Source organism: Gopherus flavomarginatus, chromosome 3 (assembly GCF_025201925.1).
Source record: "Gopherus flavomarginatus isolate rGopFla2 chromosome 3, rGopFla2.mat.asm, whole genome shotgun sequence".
Classification (NCBI taxonomy): Eukaryota; Metazoa; Chordata; order Testudines; family Testudinidae; genus Gopherus; species Gopherus flavomarginatus.
This window is the reverse complement of record NC_066619.1, coordinates 39307223-39328690: the sequence shown is the minus strand read 5'-3', so window position 1 is coordinate 39328690 and position 21468 is coordinate 39307223. Positions and strand designations below refer to the sequence as shown.

Here is a 21468-nt window from a genome sequence, read left to right as displayed (position 1 = left end):
CTCATGCTCCAATACGTCTGTTAGTCCATAAGGTGCCACAGGACTCTTTGTGTTTAAATAATTTTGGCCATTGAATAAGGAGCTGGGAACTACTACTAAGGAGCTGCCACCATGAATAATGTACTGGGAATAAGGAACCAACTTTAGCCTCATTTGCTTAAGTATTGTAACAAACTTTTGTCCATTTCCCCACAGTTAGGCTCACAAAGGGGTAAATTTGTAGACCAATTATTATAACAGACTCAAGCTTTAACAGGAACAGCCTAGCACGTTATATCGGACACTGACAAAATCTAACACAGAGCAGGCACTGTGTGAGTAGCTGTTAGCATCTTTCTAACCAGCGAGAGACAACGGCAGGGTATGGCGTTTCGGAGGGCGGGGGCAGTGTGCTTTTAACACGGGTTAAATTAAAATACCCTTACCAGAAAACTCAGCAACTGGGCGAGCGGCTTGAGTTCCAGCTCAGGCTGTGCCCTGCCTTCAAGGCGAGCTGCTCCCCTGGGGCTCCGCTTGTACTTGGGACAGTACACTGCTGCGTGTGACGTGTTGTGCCGTAACCCCCCTACTATGCCACAGGGCAATAGTACCCACCCCCCCGGGCTGCACAGGCAGTTCGCTGGGACCCACGGCGATGGATGGGTCCCTACGTCCTGCCCTTGCCCCTCCAATCAGGGAGTGATGCGGTGTCACGTGCTCACTCTGCAATCCAATCAGAGGGCAGCACCGTGGGGCCCCTAATTCAAACTCTTCTTCGGCTCCGCCTTCTCCTGTGTATTGTCGGGTTTCCGTGGAGACAGCGGGGCCTACGGGGCCATGGAGCCGCGACTGGTGGGCCCCGGTCCCTACCGGGCAACCCGGCTAGTAAGTTCCCCGGCCGGGTCCCGCAGCGTCTGGTCGTGCCAAGGCATCGAGCTCGGCACAGCACCCCGCTCCCCGGAGCTCCGCTCCGGCCCCGCGCCCCCCCCCCGTCCTCCTGCCTCGGACCAGTCCCCAGAGCCCCTCCGAGCCCCCCCAGCCTCGCGCTCCCCGTCCTTGTCCTCCTCCCCCCGAGGGGACCCCTGAGACTGGCCCTCCAGCCTCGCGCTCCCCGGTCTCGGTCCCGCCCCCCTTCCCCCGAGCGGCTCCCGGAGCCGCCCTTCCCCCACCCCCCAGCGGTCCGCAGTTGCGGAGACTTCCTGAGGGAGCTTCCCACCCCCAGTCCTTCGGTCTGGTCCCCGAAACCCTCTCTAATCCCCCTCCCCCGTCTGCCTCTTTCCCTCTCTAGTCTGTCTTCAGTCGCCCCGCTTCTGTCATGTCTTGGCCACATCCCCACCAGTTCCAGGGCTGCTATTTGGAGTCTTCTTGGTCCCTTCCTCTACCTGGAGTCTTATTTCTGCCTCCTGCTATTCCAGCCCCCAGATGGCATCTCAGGGCTAGCTGGATCATAGCCCGTAGCTTCACCTCCTGGCACTGAGCCCCAAAATTCTGACACACACTTGTGCGCTCACACCCTGCTTTGCTGCCTAGATCGCAGCTCCTACCCATTCCTCCTCCACCGGGTCTGCTGGGCTGTGAGCTCTTACAGGAGAGAAAAGGAAGAGTGACATGAATGAAGGATGTTCAAGGTCTTATAAAAGCAGATGGGCAGGTGACATGTAGCGAGCTCTTCCTTATGCACAAACTTAGACACAGCCGTAGTTAAACTGATCTATAGCAACACAACTGCAGTGTTGCAGCTATGCTGCTGTAGTGCTTCAGTGTGGACATTCACTACAGCGATCGGAGTCGCTTTAGTTAATCCACCTCCCTGAGAGGTAGTAGCTAGGTCAATGGCGGAGTTCTTCCAACATTGCGGAGTCTATGCTGGGGGTTAGATCAGTTTAACTGTTACACAGGCGTGTGGGTTTTTCACACCCCTATGTGACATAGCTTGGTCAACCTAACTTTTTAGTATAGACCTGGCCTTAGGGATAGTGTACACTACAGCAACTGAAGGAGCACAGAGTCTGTCACTGGAGTAGCTCACCTCACCCAGGACATAGTAGCTAGGGTGATAGAAGAATGTCTGTGTTGCAGGGTTTAGGTGGGCATAGCTGTGGTGCTCAGGACTTTTGATGACCCAAGTGTCATAGCTACGTCACTCAAAGTTTTAAGTGTAGACCAGGCCTAAAAAATGCGTGTGCGTGTGTTTTTTTTTTTGTTTTAAACTTATTTACTTAAACCGGTGCAAATTCCTCTGCTCCTATTTCATTTTAAGGGCCGTTTATATTGATTTTAGTTTAAGCCAGACTGGAATAAGTCACTCTGAAACTGAGTGCCTTCAAAGGCTTTTTTACATTAGTTTCACTACATGGGTTTTTAAACTAATTTTAAGTTAAGCTGGTTTAGCTTTCTCATGTAGTTGTACCCTAAAGTATAACTTTCAGAATGTATTAAATGAGGAGTTGATAGAGAATATTTGTTAAATAGAGCATAGAGTAAAGTATGTTCAGCAGATTTATTTAACTTGCTTGGGGCATGGCATTGGAGACATAGCAGTGCAGGTATCTTTCATTCTATCTAGTGGTTTTAGTCCTCAGGCTAACAACAAAACTTTGGCCATAGTTGTGACACGATTGATAACTCCAGTATCTGAATATTTTCAGTTTTATTTTGTATCCATTAAAACCAATGCCTGCAGAATGCTCTAACTGTATTGGTATTGATTTCACATACAACATCATTTCACCCTGAAAGATTATTTTTAGAGCTCCTGTAATTGTATCTTTCTCTCCCTCTCTTTTCCAGTGGAATGAGACCATTGAACTCTTTCGTGAAGGGATGCCATTACGGAGGCATCGTAGTCTTTTCAAAAACTATGAGTGTTGCTTCAAAGCTTCAGAGGCAGTAGACTGGTTACATGAACTGCTCAGATGTAACCAAAACTTTGGCCCAGAAGTGACACGTAATCAAACAATTCAGCTGCTTAAAAAATTTCTGAAAAATCATGTTATTGAAGATATCAAAGGAAGATGGGGCAAGGAAGACTTTGAGGATGACAGTCATTTATATAGGTAAATCGTTGTATGATGTATCCTGGGTGAATTTTTAGTTCTTGTGAAAGTAAGGGATTAATGACATTAGGGGTTTTGCAGACCCACTTTGTGCATCTGCAGATCTCTAAGCATGTTCACCAGTTATCTTTTATTACAGTTCTGCTCTTCAGTAGACCCAGAGATACTTTGTTATTCTAATATTGGGAATGTTATTTGGAGCACCCTTGTATCTGAAGTTTTATTTTTTGAGCAACATATATAAACAGTTTCTGATCATTCCCAAATAATCTGTAGTATACAAACCTGGTTTTTGCTTACTGTGACCAATATTTTTACTAAATAAATAAAAACATACACTGAAGTCCCCAACCGACTAACACTTGTGCATGTGATTAATTATACATGCTTGAGTACTTCCCCTGGTGGACTCCTGACTACACTTCTGGGAAGTTTTGGTCCTCATTTGTCATGGGCATCTGGGAAAATCAACGCCAGAGATAACTCCATTGAGTTTATTCTGGGTCTCTTCCTCCTGTTTTCTTTCTACCTCTTGGCCTTCATCCCCCTAAATTCCTTACTCTGCTCTGATATTCAGGAGCTTCTGCAGAGGCCATTTTTTCCAGCACCTTAGGGAGAGAAGAGACAAGTGCTTTCTGAATCTGAATCCGAATCCTTCTTGCACTGTTAGATATCGCTTAGCATGTTAACAAGATTCCACCATCCCTGTTTATCCTGAACTGCTCTTTGTGTGGCCTCTTTATTAAGTCCCATAAGTTTTTTCCCTTTCTGAGCAGTGTTCAATGGAGGGATTCTTTAGTTGGTTCATTTGTGTTCTTCCAGCTGCCCAATAGCATACCAGCCCTGGTGGTAGTTCTGGCTTCATTCCTAAACCATGTACCAAATATTTTTATTGTCTTTTTTGGATAACTTTAGACATAGAGGGTTGATGAACTCTGATGATTTTCGGCATTTGTTACAAATTCATTCCATTTATTACCTTGTATTTTCCTAAGGCATTTGCTTTTGAAGGCATTTAGATGTCTGTCTGTACCTTTCATGGGCTTCCAGCTTTCACATTCATGTGTTTAAATATGGAAATAACATTGGAATTGAAGGTTTGTAGTTTGGGTGGATTTTCAATGACCAATTCTTGTTTAAATTAGAAAATGCAGCGCAAGCTTGCTCATCATGATTTTATTTCCTTCTGGACACCCCCCATTGACTTTTTGACTTTCCTGCCAAGGTGTGTGAATTAATTCACTTCTTGTATTGCTTTGCCTTCTAAAGTAATGCTTGTGTGGGAGTTTCTGGAGTTCTTATTACACTTTGTTTTTTCATAACTGATTAGTAACTTTGTCATCTTTGCTATGCTGGACAGACTTGCAGTCCCTGCTTGTATGTTAGTAGAACTGTGGCTTAGAAGAGCTGCTACCGTCCAAACACTGGGTAAAACTCAAATAAGCCTGGAGGCTATTGTTGGGTTAAAAAGATATTTAGGTTACCAAAAATTAAAAATCACCCTTTCATTGAGACCATTTTAGGAGGATGGGACAATTTTTTTTTTTTTTTTTTTTTTAATTCCTGTCATTGAGGCTCACTTCCTTAGCTACTTGAATTAATAACCAGGGATTTATCTCTAGGAAATATCAAAGTGTCTATTTGTTGTTTGGAAGGGCTGAGATTACTCAGTGTGGACAGCTGTTCCTTGGTCCTGTTTTGAAATCATACCAAGAGATAAATAATATACAGATCCTATATTTTCATTGTTTACAAATAAAATATTTTATTATGAAATTTGGATATAGGACTGCTCTATCTTGACCTTTAACCACATTTGAGGAGCTCCAGAGCAAACTGGAAGATCACAAAACATTTAATTTCTAAGACATATTTAATTTTGGTTGAAAAAGATGTTTATAGGAAAATAATACAGATGAAAAGATTGGAGAGGAATTTGGACATATTGATCTTGATGTGCAGGTCTCTATATGGCAAAGGGGATATATATCTTCAATTAGTTTAGCTCAGAAATGAAATTTTTATAAATTACTGTGTAGATGACATTTGACTCCAGTTAAGATGCATCATATTTTTGCTACTAGGGATGTACTCTGTTTGAGGGATTGCAGGGAAAGGGGAACATACACCTCTACCCCTATATAACACAAATTCGGATATAATGTGGTAAAGCAGTGCTCCAGGAGGGTGGGGCTGCATACTGCGGCAGATCAAAGCAAGTTCGACATAACGTGGTTTCACCTATAGTGCGGTAAGATTTTTTTTTTTGGCTCCTGAGGACAGAGTTATATCGGGGTAGAGATGTACTTGCACATGTGGTGGTGGTTGTGTCTAGGAATTATGTTTGAGGAGGAAATTATTAAAGAGATTCATCTTATAGCAAAATGCCAGCTTCTGAGAGATCCCCTGATCAGTTTCCTCAATGTTCCAATAAGGTTCTACATTTTAAACAGAAATGACAAATTGATTTTTTTTATTGTTTAACAGCAAGACTTTGTATTGGAAAAATGTGACTTGTATGGTAGTAAAATAAGGACTGTTCTTGTAATGGAGAAATTTTCATACCCAGTACATACACAGGAGAAGCACCCCCAAAAGTTAGAAATTTGGTCACCTTTTTTAGCGTACTCTGAGGAGGAGGACTCCTCAGCCACCAAGCCAGAATTGCTAGCTAGGTACTTTTGAATATTAACCTGATCCTGATTAACATATTACATCATACTTTACTTAATGTTTTATTGTAACTTCACCTTAATAAAGTTTCAAAAAAGGAAGGGTGTCATAGCATTTCTTCTCAGATCTGAACCTTAGAGTTCAGAAAATGAGATATTAGCACCTGAATCCTCTAAGCTTAATTACCAGCTTAGATCTGATTGGACTGCCACCACCCAAAAATATAGTGTTTTGGGGCACTCTGACCTCCCCAACCTTCCCTGGGGACCCCAAGAACCCAGATCCCTTGGGTTCTTAAAACAAGGAGAAATAAACCTTTCCCCCTCTCAGAATTTCCCTCCCTGGGCTATCCTGAGAGATACTGATCCAACCTCTAAATCACCATACAGAGAAGCATCTCCCTTCCCTTCCACAAAGAGGCAAACAGATTCAAGGAAAACAGAGAGAGATTCTCTCTCTCCCCCTCCCGTCTTCCCCACCTATCGTGGTGAGTTATCCCAATCCCCTGGAATAAAACAAGAGAGACAAGAAGAAAAAATCAATCAGGTTCTCTAAAAAGAAACCTTTTAATAAAAGAAAGGGAAAAAGTAAAGAATTCTCTGTAACTTCAAGATGTAAATATTACAGGGTCCTATAGCTTACAGACACCAGAAAGAGACTTCCCCCCCAGTACCAATACAAATCAAAATATTCCCAGCAACTACACACATAAAAGTTAACCAGCCAGATCCACAATTGCAAATAGAGTAAAACAATCAAAAAGCCTAAACCGCCTGTTTTTACTTACTATCTGAAAAGAAACTTAGGGAGCCTGTAGTAATGTCTGGTCTTTCTGACCCTCTGAGAGAAGAGACAAAGAACACACAAAAGCTTCCCTCTACCCAAATTTAAAAGTATCTTGTCTTCTGGTCAGGTGTCCAGTTCCCTGCTTGTAACGCTTTACAGGTACAAGAGACATTAACCCTTAACAATCTGTTTATGACAAAGGGAAAATAAAGAGCAACATCAGCAGCAAAATCTAGATTTTATAGTGTACTGCTGTTGAACAATATGATGGTTGTCTTGTATCCATTTATACTTTTTCTCATAATGAAGTTAATGGCAATACCCAACAGTAGATTTTATTCCTGCTTTTTTTTGTTGTACCAATACCCAGCAGGATTCCATCTAACTCTGGACCTCCAGAGCTTGATCACATCTCTGGAAGAAAAAGTTTCCAGATTGCGCTCTTTCTTTCTTCTACCCACCACTCCCTCCCTCCCATGGTAATGCTATATTATCTGGTCAGCCTGAAGGACACCTACTTTCATGTCTCAATTTATCCCAGGCATTGGCAGTCCTTCCCTTTGACTTAGGAGAATCTTTATTTCAGTTTGTCTCCCTCTTCTTCCCACTTTTACTTTTCAGGCCCTGGTAGCATTGCAAGGGCATATATCTATACCCTTATTTTGACAATATTCTCATCCACGTCTTCTCTGAGTCCCAAGAGATTCACTCTCAGGACAGTGTTCTTCAATATCTTTGTTTCTATGGCTTCCTGATGAATCTGCAAAGCTCTCTCCCAGACTCTGGTAATACTGCACCAGGGAGTGGTGGTATATATTTAAACTTGGCAAAGCAGGTTGGGAGCCCTGTTCCAGGTTCTTATTTCCTCTCTTGTCTTAGTAAAAGCTATTTTTCATTTGCCAGGCCATTTCATAACCTGTGTGGACATAGTCTCTTGGGCTTGCTGCTTGCTTTTACCTTGTTGGTTTGGTCAGGTCCTCTCCTTCACTGGTCCTTCTCAGACTGCCTGCCAAGCTCCACTCAATCTCGTTGTGTAATGCTGCTGCCTTGTAGTGCAGTTCATTTCAGGATCAAGGAAAAGCTGATAGAAAGATAGCAGGAGATGAAAAGGGATACTGGAGGGAGAGGAAGACAGACCAGTATCTCACATGTATCAGGCTGGAGTCCTTGCTAGTGCAGCGCTGATGGTCAAAAGTTGTCCCCACTTGGTGTCATGATGAAAATCCTTCTATTATGTGTGCAGTTGGGTGTTAGAAGTTCCTTTCTTTCCTCCCGCAAGTCTTCTTTTTTTTTTTTTTTTTTAAGGGCCCCCAAAAGAGGCGATTGGCAGATTTGTCCATCCTTTTCTTATTTTGTCCACCAATTAGACCTAATTTTTTAAGCACCAAGTTTGGTCCATTGATTTTCGAGTCCCCATCTCCTCTTGTTTACTAGTCATCTCTTAAGTCCTTGAGTAGTACCAGTAGATCCTCTCTGTTTTTTAATTAAGTCTGTCTTTTTTGCCTCCTCCTTACATCTTTTCTTAAACAGTCTTATAAAACAGATCAGTGTGACAATTCATTAACCTTTACCTACTTTTCACCTGTTAGGCTCGTAATTGAAGTAAGCCTGCTAGGTCTCAATTTATTACATCATTATCAGTCAAGGGTCACCAAATGAGATTAATAGGCAGCAGCAATGTTCCCTCTAATTTTTTCCACCCATGTGCGGAATGAATTTTGTGATGTGCACCAATATGTGCAGATGTGCACCACTGGTAGAAACAAAAAACCTAGCTATAATATATATTTTTAAACAGTTACCATAGGGTTAATTACTCCAGCCAGGAGAGGGTAAGCATTTTAGAAGTCACTACTCAAAGAGTTAAATTGAAGTGTAAGAGAAATAAATTATGAAATGCAGAAACCAGTCAAAAAATAAAATAACACTTTTGAAAGAATAAAATTACAGAGAATACTTTTTGGAATGCACATATATCAAGAAGTAACAACACAAGTATATGTTGGACAGTGAGCGTGAAAGACTGTGTGTGTGAGACAGATGTCTCTCCCATGGGCCTGAGGGGAGAGGTGCCTCTCCCAGCCTCGGCCACAGTTGGGGGTGGGAGGGAAGAGAAGCACCTCTTCTGGCTCCTATCTCATAGAGCTGGAAGGGACCCTGAAAGGTTGAGTCCAGCCCCCTGCCTTCACTAGCAGGACCAAGTACTGATTTTGCCCCAGATCCCAAAGTGGCCCCCTCAGGGATTGAACTCACAACCCTGGGTTTAGTAGGCCAATGCTCAAACCACAGAGCTATCCCTCCCTCCATCTGGAGGTTGGGGAGAGAGGCGCCTCTTCTTACCCACCCTCACCCCCCAAGCCTTCCCAAACCCATATCACCTCACCCCACTGCCCCTACCCTCCACATTCTCCACGCTCACCTGTGTGCATGCCTTCCCAGCTGGTGCGCAGCTATTGATGGCCTCGTGTGTGGCCACGAAGGCGTGCATCTTAGAGGGAACACAGCAGGTTTAAAACAAACATAAGAAAGTACTGAACTTCTTCACACAATCTATCTGCAGAACTTGTTGTCAGGGGCTGTTGTGAAGGCCAAAACTATAATTGGGATTAAAAAAATTAGAGAAGTTCATGGAGGATAGGTCCATCAGTGGCTATTAGCCAAGATGGTCAGGGACACAACCCTATGCTCTGGGTGTTACCAAGGCTCTGACGGCCAGATGCCGTGACTGGATGATGGGGCATGGATCACGTGATAATTGCCTTGTTCTGTTCAATCAGCCTCTGAAGCCTTTGGCATTGGCCACTATTGGAAGACAGGACACTGGGCTAGATGGACCATTGGTCTGACCCAGTATGGCTATTCTTATGTACTGATGGACTTGGAATACTTTTCATTTTAAAGGATGCAGTAAGATTGTGACTCCTTCACAGCTTGTTTCTTCTTATTGCATGAAAACTCAGTTATACTGAGAAATGTCATTTCTACATTGTATCTTATTATATACAAGATAATGGTTCAGGTTAACTAACACTGCATGTTTCAATGTATAACTATATCGATTGATCCATGTTATAGTTAGAGCCCTGCATGGATACAGAAATGTGGATCTGCATCTATCCACAAGAATCAACTTGTATCCAACCCGTGATCCACAGTCTGTCTTCTACCTACATCCGCACAATACCTGCAGCAGCACACTATTTCAGTGCATTTATGGCTTAATAACTGTGCATACTATTATTATTGTTGGTTGGTTGTTGTTTTAAACATCAATCTTATACAACAGGCATCAGAACAAATAGCCTTTTACATTAAAAATAATAAAATGTCTCAAGTCAATGTTGCTCAAAATCACAAACTGAACTATAAAATAAAAAAGTCTTCTGCCTATTTAGATCGATTGATAAAGGCATCACCCTTAGCACACAGTAAGCCCAGTTTCTTTGCACCAGCCACTACACTATCTCAGGACTACAGTACTTAATTTTTGCCACGGCTTCCTGGGGCTGAGCCTTGGCACCTCTCAGCTTGGCACGTCATTCTCCTAGAGGGGTTGTGAAGGGGCAGTGAGGAGCAATGACAGGTGCTCTGTGATTCCATGACAGTTTCCCCATGTGGGTGCAGGAGTAGGGTGCAAAGTTTAGGAGTGAAGGGAGCACAGGAGGGAGAGTGTCGGGGCACAAGAGGGGGGTGAAGGTGTTCTTTGGCTGCCCAAACACTGCTTTATTTGTGCTATATCAGGTCAGTTGGAGAGGGAGGCAGCTGTTTCTTCAAAGTAAGTCAGTATGGCTTCCCTCTCTGACCTGATATGACAATGAAGTCAGGAAAGGTTTTCTAAATGCTTGGCTGCTTAAACTGCAGCAATAGGAGCATATGTGATTTTACTGCCTGCCTTGATCTATCACCTCCCATTTCTCTGTATATGGAGGGTGAGGGAATATGGGATCTGGAAGGTGGGAAAGCAGCCTCATAGTCTGAGATTCAGACAGTTGTTTCACTGCCTTTTGAGACCCTATATTTAGAACTCTGCATAGATATAAAATTTGTATTTGTGTCCGATCTGCAAAAATGGTCCACAGATATAAAGTGGATATCTGTGGATTTGCAGGGCTCTCATTATAGTATCACTTTAACATGTGACAGAAGTATATACAATTACTCTTGTAACAAACTAATCTCCACTCAACTCATTTCTTGAATTACATTTAATTATCTTGTGACATTTTGTGACCTAAGCATTTTTCCCTGTTGAAAAGACTATCTTTTGAGTGCTGAAAATTGTCGTTTCATATTCATGTCCTCTTTTCAAATATCTTAAAGCAGATTCTGTCTATAGTTGGACTTTTTTAAAACAAGATTACAAGTCTCCTTGATAAATGCAATTCTGTTGATATCGTACACTTGGATTCTCCAAGGCATTTGACTTGGTACATCATGACATTCTGATTAAAAAATCTTGCACTATTTGGATTTAATAGTGGACACATTAGAGGGATTAAAAACTGCCTTGCTGACAAATCTCTGTGTCAATGAGGGGGCCATTTCTAGAAGGCTTTCTACTTGGTCCAACACTTTTAAACTATTTTTTTATCAGCTATCTAGATAATGGTATAAAATCTTTGCTGATAAAGTGTGCGCATGATACTGATTAGCAGGATTGTAAAGGAGGACAGATTACTATAGCAGAGTGATCTGAATCACCTGGCAAAAAGGTCACAATCTGACAAAATGCATTTTTAGTACAGCTAAATGCAAGGTAATATATCTGGGAATCAAGAATGCAGGTTATACTTAAGGGGCGCAAAACGCTGTATTAGAAAGTAGTGACTCATGGCTTGTCTTCACTACAGCACTAAATCGGTACTGCTGGATCGATGCAGTGGTATTGATTTAGTGGGTCTGGTGAAGACGCTATAAATTGACAGAGCGTCTCCTGCTGACATAGCGCAGCATGGACACTGTGTGTTAAGTCAATGTAAGTTACATCGCTCAGGGGGATGGTTGGTTTGTTTGTTTGTTTTTACACCTTTTGAGTAATGTAACTTACGTCAACTTAAGCAGTAGTGTAGACAAGGCCTCGGAGAAAAACTTGTAGAAAATTGCCTTAGCATGAGTTCCCAGTATGGTGTCATGGCAAAAAGGACTAATCTGATCCTTGCATGTATAGAGGGGAATATCAAGTAGAAGAAGGGAATTGATATTTTGTCTCTGTATGTAGCATTGGTAAGATTGCTGCTAGGATACTATGTCCTGTTCTGGTGTCTGGGCTTCAAGAAGGATGTGGAAATGCTGGAGAGAGTTCAAAGGAGGGGCCACAAAAATGAGTCTAGAGCTGGAAAACATATGATTTGAGGCTTAAGGAGTTCAACTTATTCAGCTTATTGGGGGAGGCCGGAAATTTGAGAGGTTACCACATTGCTGTGTTTTAGGTATTTACACATGGAAAACATTTTGGTAGTGAGAGGTTTTAAATCTCTTGCTGACAGACATAAGAAAAATTAATGTCTAGAAGCTGAACAAATTTAGTCTTGAAGTAAGATGCAATTTCCTAACTATTAGGGCAATCAGACATTGGAAAACCTTACCAATGGAAGTGGTATCATCAATTGGAGTCTTTTGGGTGGTTGTGGCGATATGTCTACACTGCAGTTAAACACTTGGGGCCTCGGGCTACAGAGCTGTAGAATTGTGGTGTAGTTGTTAAGGCTGGAGCCCACGCTCTGGGACCCTGCAGGGGTGGAGAGGCACAGAAGCTGGACTCTAGCTGTAGCCTAAAATTTTACACTGCAATTTTACAGCCTCATAGCCCAAGCCAGAGTCATCTGACATGAGCCAGCTGGGGGTTAGGCATATCCTTAGACAAGATTAGGAATCTTTTAAAAAGATAAACTCTAATGCATTTTCTAGGGGAAATTCCTCAGCCTGTGTGTGCAAGCAGTTGAGCCAGATAGTCGTGATGGTCTCCTCTGGCCTTGGAATCTGTAACTCCATGAATCCCCCAGCTCATCTCCTTCCTTCCTGAGCTGCCTCTTCATGAGGAGTACAGGAATGTTTGCATGGCCCTCAGCATGCTCATAACCCTTGCAGCATTGCATTAAAGACCATGACTGTCAAGCTTCAGGGCTTCAACTGGCCACCTGCACTGGGCAGGAAGGAATTTTATTTCCTGTAATTGACCAGATATACTCAGAATTATTCATCAGATTTGAGGTTGGGGAGAAATTTTTCCCAGGTCAGATTGGCAGGGACCTTGGATTTTTTCCACCTTCCCTTGTAGCATGGGGCGTGGATCACCTGGCTGGGGTAGGGGTAGTCAATAGGTGGACTGAGGGCCAAATCCGGACTGCCAGATGTTTTTGAATTGACCCCAAAATCTTTTTATGTAGTACTTATTTTTCTATGGACTCTGGACCTTGACTATATCTTGACCAAGGAATTTGGACCTTTAAAAAAATAAATTTAATTACCCTTGTGCGATGGTCATCTGGTCATATCTCAGCTAATCAATTCCATGCCATTGTGAAGGCCTCGGTGATTGTTGGCAACTTAGTTTGTCCTGTTTTCTGCTTGTAATACACAACAACTTAGTCTTCCGAGGACTGAAATGCTTTGCTCTAACTAAAGTCTTTGGGCTCAGTATAGGGGTATTTGGGAGAAATGTGATGGCTTGTGATATGTGGTAGGTCAGCCTAGTTCACGGGTTCTCAAACTGGGGGTGTGGACCCCTCATGGGGTTGCGAGGTTATTACATGGGGGTTGCAAGATGTCAGCCTCCACCTCAAACCCCATTTTGCTTCCAGCATTTATAATGGTGTTAAATATATGAAAAAGTGTTTTTAATTTGTATGGGGGCGGGTGTACTCAGGGGCTTGCTATGTGAAAGGGGTCTCCGGTACAAAAGTTGAGAATTACTGGCCTAGTTAAACTAATGATCCCTTCTAGCCTTAAACTCTCTGTGAAATATTGATGGCACTCTCTTGGCTCTAGTGGGTATTCAGTTCTTATCCTTAAGTGCCCAATATATTTTGTGTTTTCTGCTTAATATTTGCAGAGAAAAAGTCAGCTAGGCAATTCTTAAGTGAAATCAAGAATTTTGCATGATTTCTTCTTGAATAGACATAATCTATCTTCAGATATGCTTGATATATTCTTTTGACTTGTTTAAGTCATTTATGACTGTAGAGTTTGGATTTCAAGTACCCAACCATGCTCAATGTGCACTAAACCAACATTAGCTTTCCATCTTTATTTTTCAGTATATTTAATATCCTGGGAGCTCCCTCTGGTGGACTTATCTTAATACTGCTTTGCAACTATACGTCTTCAGCTATAACGGTGTAGGTAGGGGTGAAAAAGAGATGGATGTAGCTATGTTCTTTTTTTAATTGAATCAACAAATACTACACAAATTTTGGGGGCAGTAATCACCTTTATAATTTTTATATAAACTGTTAAATCGATCCTTTTTATGGTGACTTTTTAAATGATACAGTACATAAGACCATTATGGAAAGCTGTAAAGGGTAATCTTCCATTTCTGTTTTATAGGAGTGGAGAAAATAAGTGAGTAAACTCTGACTAAAACTTCCAGGCACATGGTCAAATCCCTAAATTGCTCATGAAATTAAGCCATCAAAAATATGAATATATTAAGTACAGCCTAATGCAAGTGAATACTTACCTTTCTTGAAATGGCAAATACCCTATGGTTTATACGTCAGTATGTCCTCACTGGTTGGCACAATTTTGAGGCTTCAGTGCTGTTGGGTATTATATTTCAGTGTGGTGTATAAAAGCATTGACACCTGTAGGTTTTGCACTTTCTGGAGTCTGAGCAATTGCATTTAAAGCTGGTTTTTTAAAAAGACCAGCACCTCAGATGTCTGGCTGGCATCTGGGAGGATTGTGACAGCCCTTACGTTACTTGTGGCAGTGTGGGTGGCACTGTCCCCAGTCACCACTTCAGCCATAAACAGCTCTCGGGTGTTGTCTCCCTCTTTCCCACCCCCTCCCCCACCCAGTACTCTCAGTTGAAGGCTTCACTGGCCCCAAAGGTCAGCCTTGGTTTGCTGTATCTAGGGAGCTTTCTATGAATATCGGTAATTAATCAGATTAACCATAACCATCTCAAAGCCCGCGGTGGTCCATCCATTGGCTCCACCACCCCAAAGGGTGACTTTGCCTAAAGCTGATGTCAATGCTATCAGGAGGAATTGAACAAGCCCACTAGTACCTCTTAGTGTGAGAGAGGTATGATAGCCTACTTTACCCTCATTCCAGTGGGGAAGAGTGTCACAAGCCAGCTCTACCATCTCCTCTCACTGTACAAAATGCTGGTACCATTGTTTATTCATTGATAGAGCCAACTCCTGCCAATCTATTTCATTTCCCCATAGCCAATGCTTCTGCCTGTTGATCACTCTTCCTGAATCTATGGCTTCAGCAGGGAGGACAGCAAGGACTGTAGAGAGCGCAGAAGGGCTTGCTGAGTGTAGAGGGCTTGCTGAAACAATGGAGATGAAATGGAAGTTGCTTGGAAGAAAGGAGGGAGAGAACTAGACAAAGAGACAGTAAGAAAAGCACCACATACATGGTAATTTAAAACTCTAAAAATGATGCAGTCGTTGAAATACCAAAATGTTACATTAGTAGTGAGGGTATTAACTATGTTACTTATAAGACATACAGCTAGAGTTGTGAAATTTGTGTGGAGGAGGCTTTTGTTGTCTGTAGTGAGAGTTGTTGCCCTTCTTCAGATACTGCTAAACCAGGGGTAGGCAGCCTGTGGCACATGTGCCAAAGGCAGCACACAAGCTGATTTTCAGTGGCACTCACACTGCCTGGGTCCTGGCCACTGGTCCGTGGGGCTCTGCATTTTAATTTAATTTTAAATGAAACTGCTTAAACATTTAAAAAAACCTTTACTTTACACACAACAATAGTTTAGTTACATATTGTAGACTTAGAGAACTTCTAAAAAAGGTTAAAATGTATTACTGGGATGCGAAACCTTTAAATCTGAGTGAATAAATGAAGACTCAGCGCATGACTTCTGAAAGGTTGCCGACCCCTGTGCTAAACCATCCCTGCCAAGGCTTTGCCATGTCTCTGGATCATGAAGATTCTTTTGAAGAGGGATTCTGGTGATTGATGGTTGTGACGTTAAACCCCATGTTCTTTACAGAAATATGGTTGTGATGTGAATATGGTATGACTAAGATATACTTTATGCAAGATGGCTTATGTAAGGTATCATTGGAAAGGTTATGATTTACTGAATGTGTTTGTTTATCCAATTTGTATGCATATATCATTTTTGTATCTGAAGTTGGGAATATTGACCATGTCTCTGTATTTCAAATTTGCTACATTGGATGAAGCCAAACAATGTTAGTGGCTTATTAAAGAAATGCTTTCCAGCAAGTGGGGAGAAGATATAAAAGAGGGACAATGACAACATGAAGGGTCCTTACTCTCCCTACAATAACACACCTGAAATACCTGAGGAAAAAAGACAGAACGGTAAGAATTGATGGTCCCAGGCTAAGATCTTTAGCCTGTGTATGAAAACCTGGGAAAGCCAAGGCAACTTGTGCCTTAAGAATCTGCCAGCCTGTTTATCACTCAGGGTGAGAAATTGTATCTTTCCTATCTAATGTGTTAAGCTCAGTCTGTGGCTTTTGTTTATTGATGAAGGTAATCTGCTTTGTTCTTTTTGCTATCTCTTTAACCACTTAAAATTCACCTTTTGTAGTTAATAACTTATTTCTTGTTTATAATAAAACCCAGTTACCTGGGAGGGCAAGAAGTCATGCACATCTCACTTCACATTGAGGAAGAGGTTGGATTTTTATGAGCTTGCACTGTATAGAAAAATATGCACAGCACAAGACTGTATTATTTTGGGTTTATCTCCCAAAAGGGATGTGCACGTGAGTGCTGGGCGAGTCCTCTCTCACAGAGCTGACTTCAGTCTGTGACTGCTGCAGTGTGTGTGTGTGTGTGTGTGAGAGAGAGAGAGAGAGAGAGAGAGAGAGAATCCCTTTGAAAATCAATGAAAATGTTTGATCAGTTGGAGGAGAGGGTAGTGAATTTTGGGGAAAATTTCTCAGTCCTAGTTAAAATATCCCCCTCCTGTAGGGGGCAGGTCTAAGTTCCTTGTTAGCTGGCACTTCTGTGGGAGCTTCCCCTTGGTTGTAGGGACTGTGCATGGGCAGTCAGGCTTAATGGTTAGTCAAGTTCCAAGCCAAAGGTGAGAGACGGTCAGATGTCAAGCAAGGAGTCAAAGTGTTGGGTAGGATGTAGGAGCAGGGACCTGGAGTGAGGCAGGTACCAGGAATAGATGGGAGTTTGGGTTAAGGAGGACAAGAACCAGAAACAGCCAGAGAGGCAGGAAAGCAGGGATCAGGAATCATGTAAATAGGCAGAGTCTATAGTAGTTTAAATAGAGCTTTCCAGCTAATTGGTGGTGCTGGATGTTTCTCCCAGTGAGGAACTTTGAGGGTGAGGGTGGGAACCTTTGAGCTAGCGCTTCTCTGGCTCCCTTCTCTAGTTATTCAGGTGAGCTGCTGGGTAGTGGCTATGTGCTGAGCACTGCCTGGGGACCTGTAGGCCTGGGTTCAAGCCCATGATCCCTCACATTAGCTGGAGACATACAGGCTCCAGTTCCTTACCTACAGTGGCCAGGGAATTCAGTCCCCACTTCCTAGGGACTCTTGAATTAGCCCTTCTGGGGGTTGTAGGCCCATATTAATTCCACCCCCTACCTCTGAGAGTACTCCCAATTCTGTCCTAAGATAATGGGATAAGTCAGTGTCAATACCAACCCCACTACCAGGATCATAAGAATGGCCATAGTGGGTCAGACCAAAGGTCCATCTAGCCCAGTATCTGATCTTCCGACAGTGGCCAATGTCAGGTGCCTCAAAGGGAATGAACAGAATAGGTAATCATCAAGTGATCCCCTGTCCCCCATTCCCAGCTTCTGGCAAAGAGAGGCTAGGGACATCATTCCTGCCCATCCTGGCTAATAACCATCAATGGACCTATCCTCCATGAACTTATCTACTTCTTTTTTGAACCCTGTTATAGTCTTGTTATAGTCTTCACAACATCCTCTGGCAAAGAGTTCCACAGGTTGACTGTGCATTGTGTGAAGAAATATTTCCTTTTGTTTGTTTTTAAACCTGCTGCCTATTAATTTCACTTGGTGACCCCTAGTTCTTGTGCTATGAGGAGTAAATAACACTTCCTTATTTACTTTCTCCACACCAGTCATGATTTCATAGCTCTCAATCATATCACCCCCTTAGTCGTCTCTTTTCCAAGCTGAAAAGTCCCAGTCTTGTTCATCTTTTCTCATATGGCAGCCATTCGATACCCCTAATCACTTTTGTTGCTCTTTTCTTTTCTTTTCTCAATTCCAATATATCTCTTTTGAGATGGAGAGGCCACATCTGCATTCAGTATTCAAGATGAGGGCGTACCATGGAAGTATATAGAGGCAATATGATATTTTCTCTTATCTATCCCTTTCTTAATGATTCTCAACATTCTGTTTGCTTTTCTGACTGCCACTGCACATTGAATGGATGTTTTCAGGGAATTATCCACAATGACTCCAAGATCTCTCTTGGATGGTAACAGCTAATTTAGACCCCATCATTTTATATGTATAGTTGGGATTATGTTTTCCAATGTGCATTACTTCACATTTATCAACACTGAACTTCAACTGCCTTTTTGTTGCCCACTCAACCAGTTTTGTGTAGTCCCCTACAGTTAATTGTGCATGTGCACTAGGATAGTCCTCAACACATTCACAAATACATTGTAAGAAAATATTCTCTCAAGGTTCAGGACCCACACCTGGAATCCATCAGGCTCATCACCTCTGTCCCATTTACAATGATAGGGACAGTTAGTTTAGCTGGTATTAGCTTATGGGCTTGGCTTTCCACCATGGGGGCATTCATGATACAGGTGTCATGGCTGCCCATGTGAAAAGCAGACTCTCACAGCTTGCCAGATGGACTCTAGCCCATGGCCTAATGCTTGAGGTAGCCTCTCCCTGTGCAGTTCACCTGCTCCTACTCTGTGTTTTTCCTGGCAAGAGGACTTCAGGTTCATCTGAGTCTGGGCCTAGAGTGTCTGGATTTTCCAATGGGGACCAGCCTGGGGCCCTTAGAGGCTGATGCCTCAGGTCTGCAATCAGGCCTCTGATCCTTCCAGTTAGGTTCTCTTTCAACTCGAGAGCTGCCTTTTATCTTATGTGGCCTGCATGTGACATCGATGAAGCTTCTGCAGTCAGGTGGTACTCCATAAGTTAGACTGCATTGGCTATGGTCTCTGCTCAGTGTTTAAGTACCTAATCCTGACCCCGGAGGCGGGAGTATGTGGGTGAATTGTACCACCAAGATGCGCTTAGCAATTTGGACTTCAGTCTAAGTTGCTGGGTTCAACGATTGAGAGACTTTTGTTGGCAATCTCTTGGCCACTGCTTGGAGCCTGGCTCCCTGCAGGTATTCTCCTCACCAAACCCACAGTTACAAGGTCTCCACTGTGATATCAAGGTAGTCCAGTATAGTTGCTTTCTCCTGGGTGTAGTCTTGTGCTGCTGCTGAGTTTAGCCCATGGTACATAACCTGTGCTGGCCTGGTCAGTAAGGTGCTAACAAGATGGCCCACTGCTCGGGTGGCCACTGGGCTGCCATTGCCTGTTTCTTGAATGTCCTCAGGAATATGTCCAAGTTATTGCGAGTCTCAATGGGACAGCCACACCTCCAGGGGCTGTCAGTCAGGCCCTAGAGGCTACATCAGAGCCACTATCTGTTGGACCAACTGCTGCTGCTGTTGTGCCCCTAAGTCCTGGACTAGCTGTTGCTGATGGGCAGTCATCTGTTGCAGGGACTGCTTCTGCTGGACCCACTGTTGCTGGTTCTTGGTCATCCATTTTGGAAGATGTTCCAAATCCATGTCATGTCACATCTTTAGGCCTATTGTATTTGGCAGTCTCGGTCACTCAAGCCTCCCTCAGGAGTGAGAAGATAACGCCCCTGTTCTTCATCACATTGTCACCAGGTTCCTTCCCTAGAGTGCCCCCTGGACTAGGCTCCTGTACTCACCAAGGCCTCTGCTTTGCAGTGCTGGGCATTCCATCACACTAGTCTAGTCATAAGGGACTCAGCCTCTGGCTGAGCCCTGGACAGTCTGCCGCTTCCAGGGTTGTCAATGAACACAAAAAAGAAACACAAATGAATAATCCCACAGTCTGAAGAAAGAGCACCTTACCAAACATGTTCCTGTTAAGCTGTGGTCCCATAGATTAATATAGGGAAAATAGTCCCCTCAAATAGCTGGATCAGCATCAAGCCCTCTCTTCCTCTAGGGAGGTGTTGCTGAGCAGTGGTCACCTGAAAAGCTCTTGCCTTCAGTCAACCCTTTCTCCAGGAGCTGAAGACTGGAGGTCTGCTCTCCTTTCTGGTCTGCCACCAACAATACATTTCTTGCCCTTTTAAGTCCCTCCAAATCTGACATTTCTTACAAGTATGGTGGAATGGAGCTAGCTAAACCCATATTAGCTCATTAACCCTGTGTTCCCAGAGTGGGATTTGTTATACCCCATCACAAAAAAGTGATCCAATAATTGTGAACTGTATTAGCTACAGCTTTCTTTCTCCTTACTCAGAAGGAGTTGGCATCTAGACGTTCTTCCTGAATGCTTCAAGTTTCTCCAGCTCTTCTACCCTCAGGAGAAAGTCCTCCACAGAGAACTAGTCTTACCTCCTAGGCTCTTCTTTCTTTTTACATGGGTTTCATGTTTTAAGATTTGATTTTATTTGATCATTATTGTAACAAGCCTTTTTTAAATTCAGATTTCCGGATGTTATGTACAGCTCATTGTTTAGTTGCATGGTTGTGACACAAGCGGTAAATCATACAGTTGACTTAATTTATTATTTTTCTTTAATCTTTATTTGTGTTTTGAAAGTAAAACATATCCAGACTGGATGAGCAGGCACCTTTCCCAAGCTGCCATAAAACAAAATGCATACAGTGTAGCAGGGGTGCGCAAACTTTTTGGCCTGAGGGCCACATCTGGGATTGGAAATTGTATGGTGGGCCATGAAAGCTCATGAAATTGGGGGCTGGGGGTGCAGGCTCCAGGCAGCACTTACCTCAAGCAGCTCCCGGAAGCAGCAGCCTGTCCCCTCTCCGGCTCCTATATGGAAGCGCAGCCAGGTGGCTCTGCACGCTGCCCCATCTGTGGGCACCGCCCCTTCAGCTCCCATTGGCCATGGTTCCCGGCCAGTGGGAGCTGCGGAGCCCCTTGGCTGACCCTGTGGATAAAAGCCGGAGGGAGGACATGGTGCTGCTTCCGGGAGCCGCGTGGAGCCACAGCACATGCATAGCGGGGCAAGCCCTTGGCTGAAGTGCTGGAGCGGGGCACGCCCTGGACCCTGCTCCCTGGCAGGAGCTTGAGGACTGGATTAAAACATCTGAAAGGCCGGATGTGGCCCCACATCATCTCCATATAGGTGCACGTAACAAAATTAATGAGGTGGGGTTGGGGCTGAGGGGTTCGGAGTGTGGGAGGGGGCTTAGGACTGGGACAAGGGGTTGGGGTGAAGGGGGGTGAGAACTCTGGCTGGGGGTGCAGGCTCTGGGGTGGGGCCGAAGATGAGGGGCTCAGGGCTGAGGCAGAGAGTTGGAGTGCACGAGGGAGTGAGCACTTTGGGTGGGGCTGGGGATGAGGGTTTGGGGTGCAGGCTGCCCTGGGGCCACAGCAGGGAGAGAGGACTCCCCCCCCCCCCCCCAGTTCTCTCTCCCCATAGCAGCACCTGGGCTGGAGGGGAGAGGTACCTCTCCCCACCGTGGCAGCTCCGAGGCTGGGGCCATGGGTTAGGCACCTCTCCGCCAGCTGTGGCTGGTCCGGGGTTGGGCTGGGTTGGGACACCTCTTCCCTGTTCGCAGCA

The 21468-nt window shown here is 43.9% G+C and overlaps 1 protein-coding gene across 1 annotated transcript in view; it reads left to right on the top strand.

Annotated features, from left to right (window-relative positions):
- Positions 1 to 787: 787 nt before the first annotated feature.
- Positions 788 to 21468, top strand: part of DEPDC1B (DEP domain containing 1B) — a 64432-nt gene continuing 43751 nt past the window's right edge. Inside the window, exons 1-2 of the mRNA XM_050947195.1 lie at positions 788 to 864; positions 2770 to 3035. Of these exons, the coding sequence (XP_050803152.1) occupies positions 817 to 864; positions 2770 to 3035 (314 nt within the window). The 5' untranslated portion in view covers positions 788 to 816. The remainder of the gene's footprint in view (positions 865 to 2769; positions 3036 to 21468) is intronic.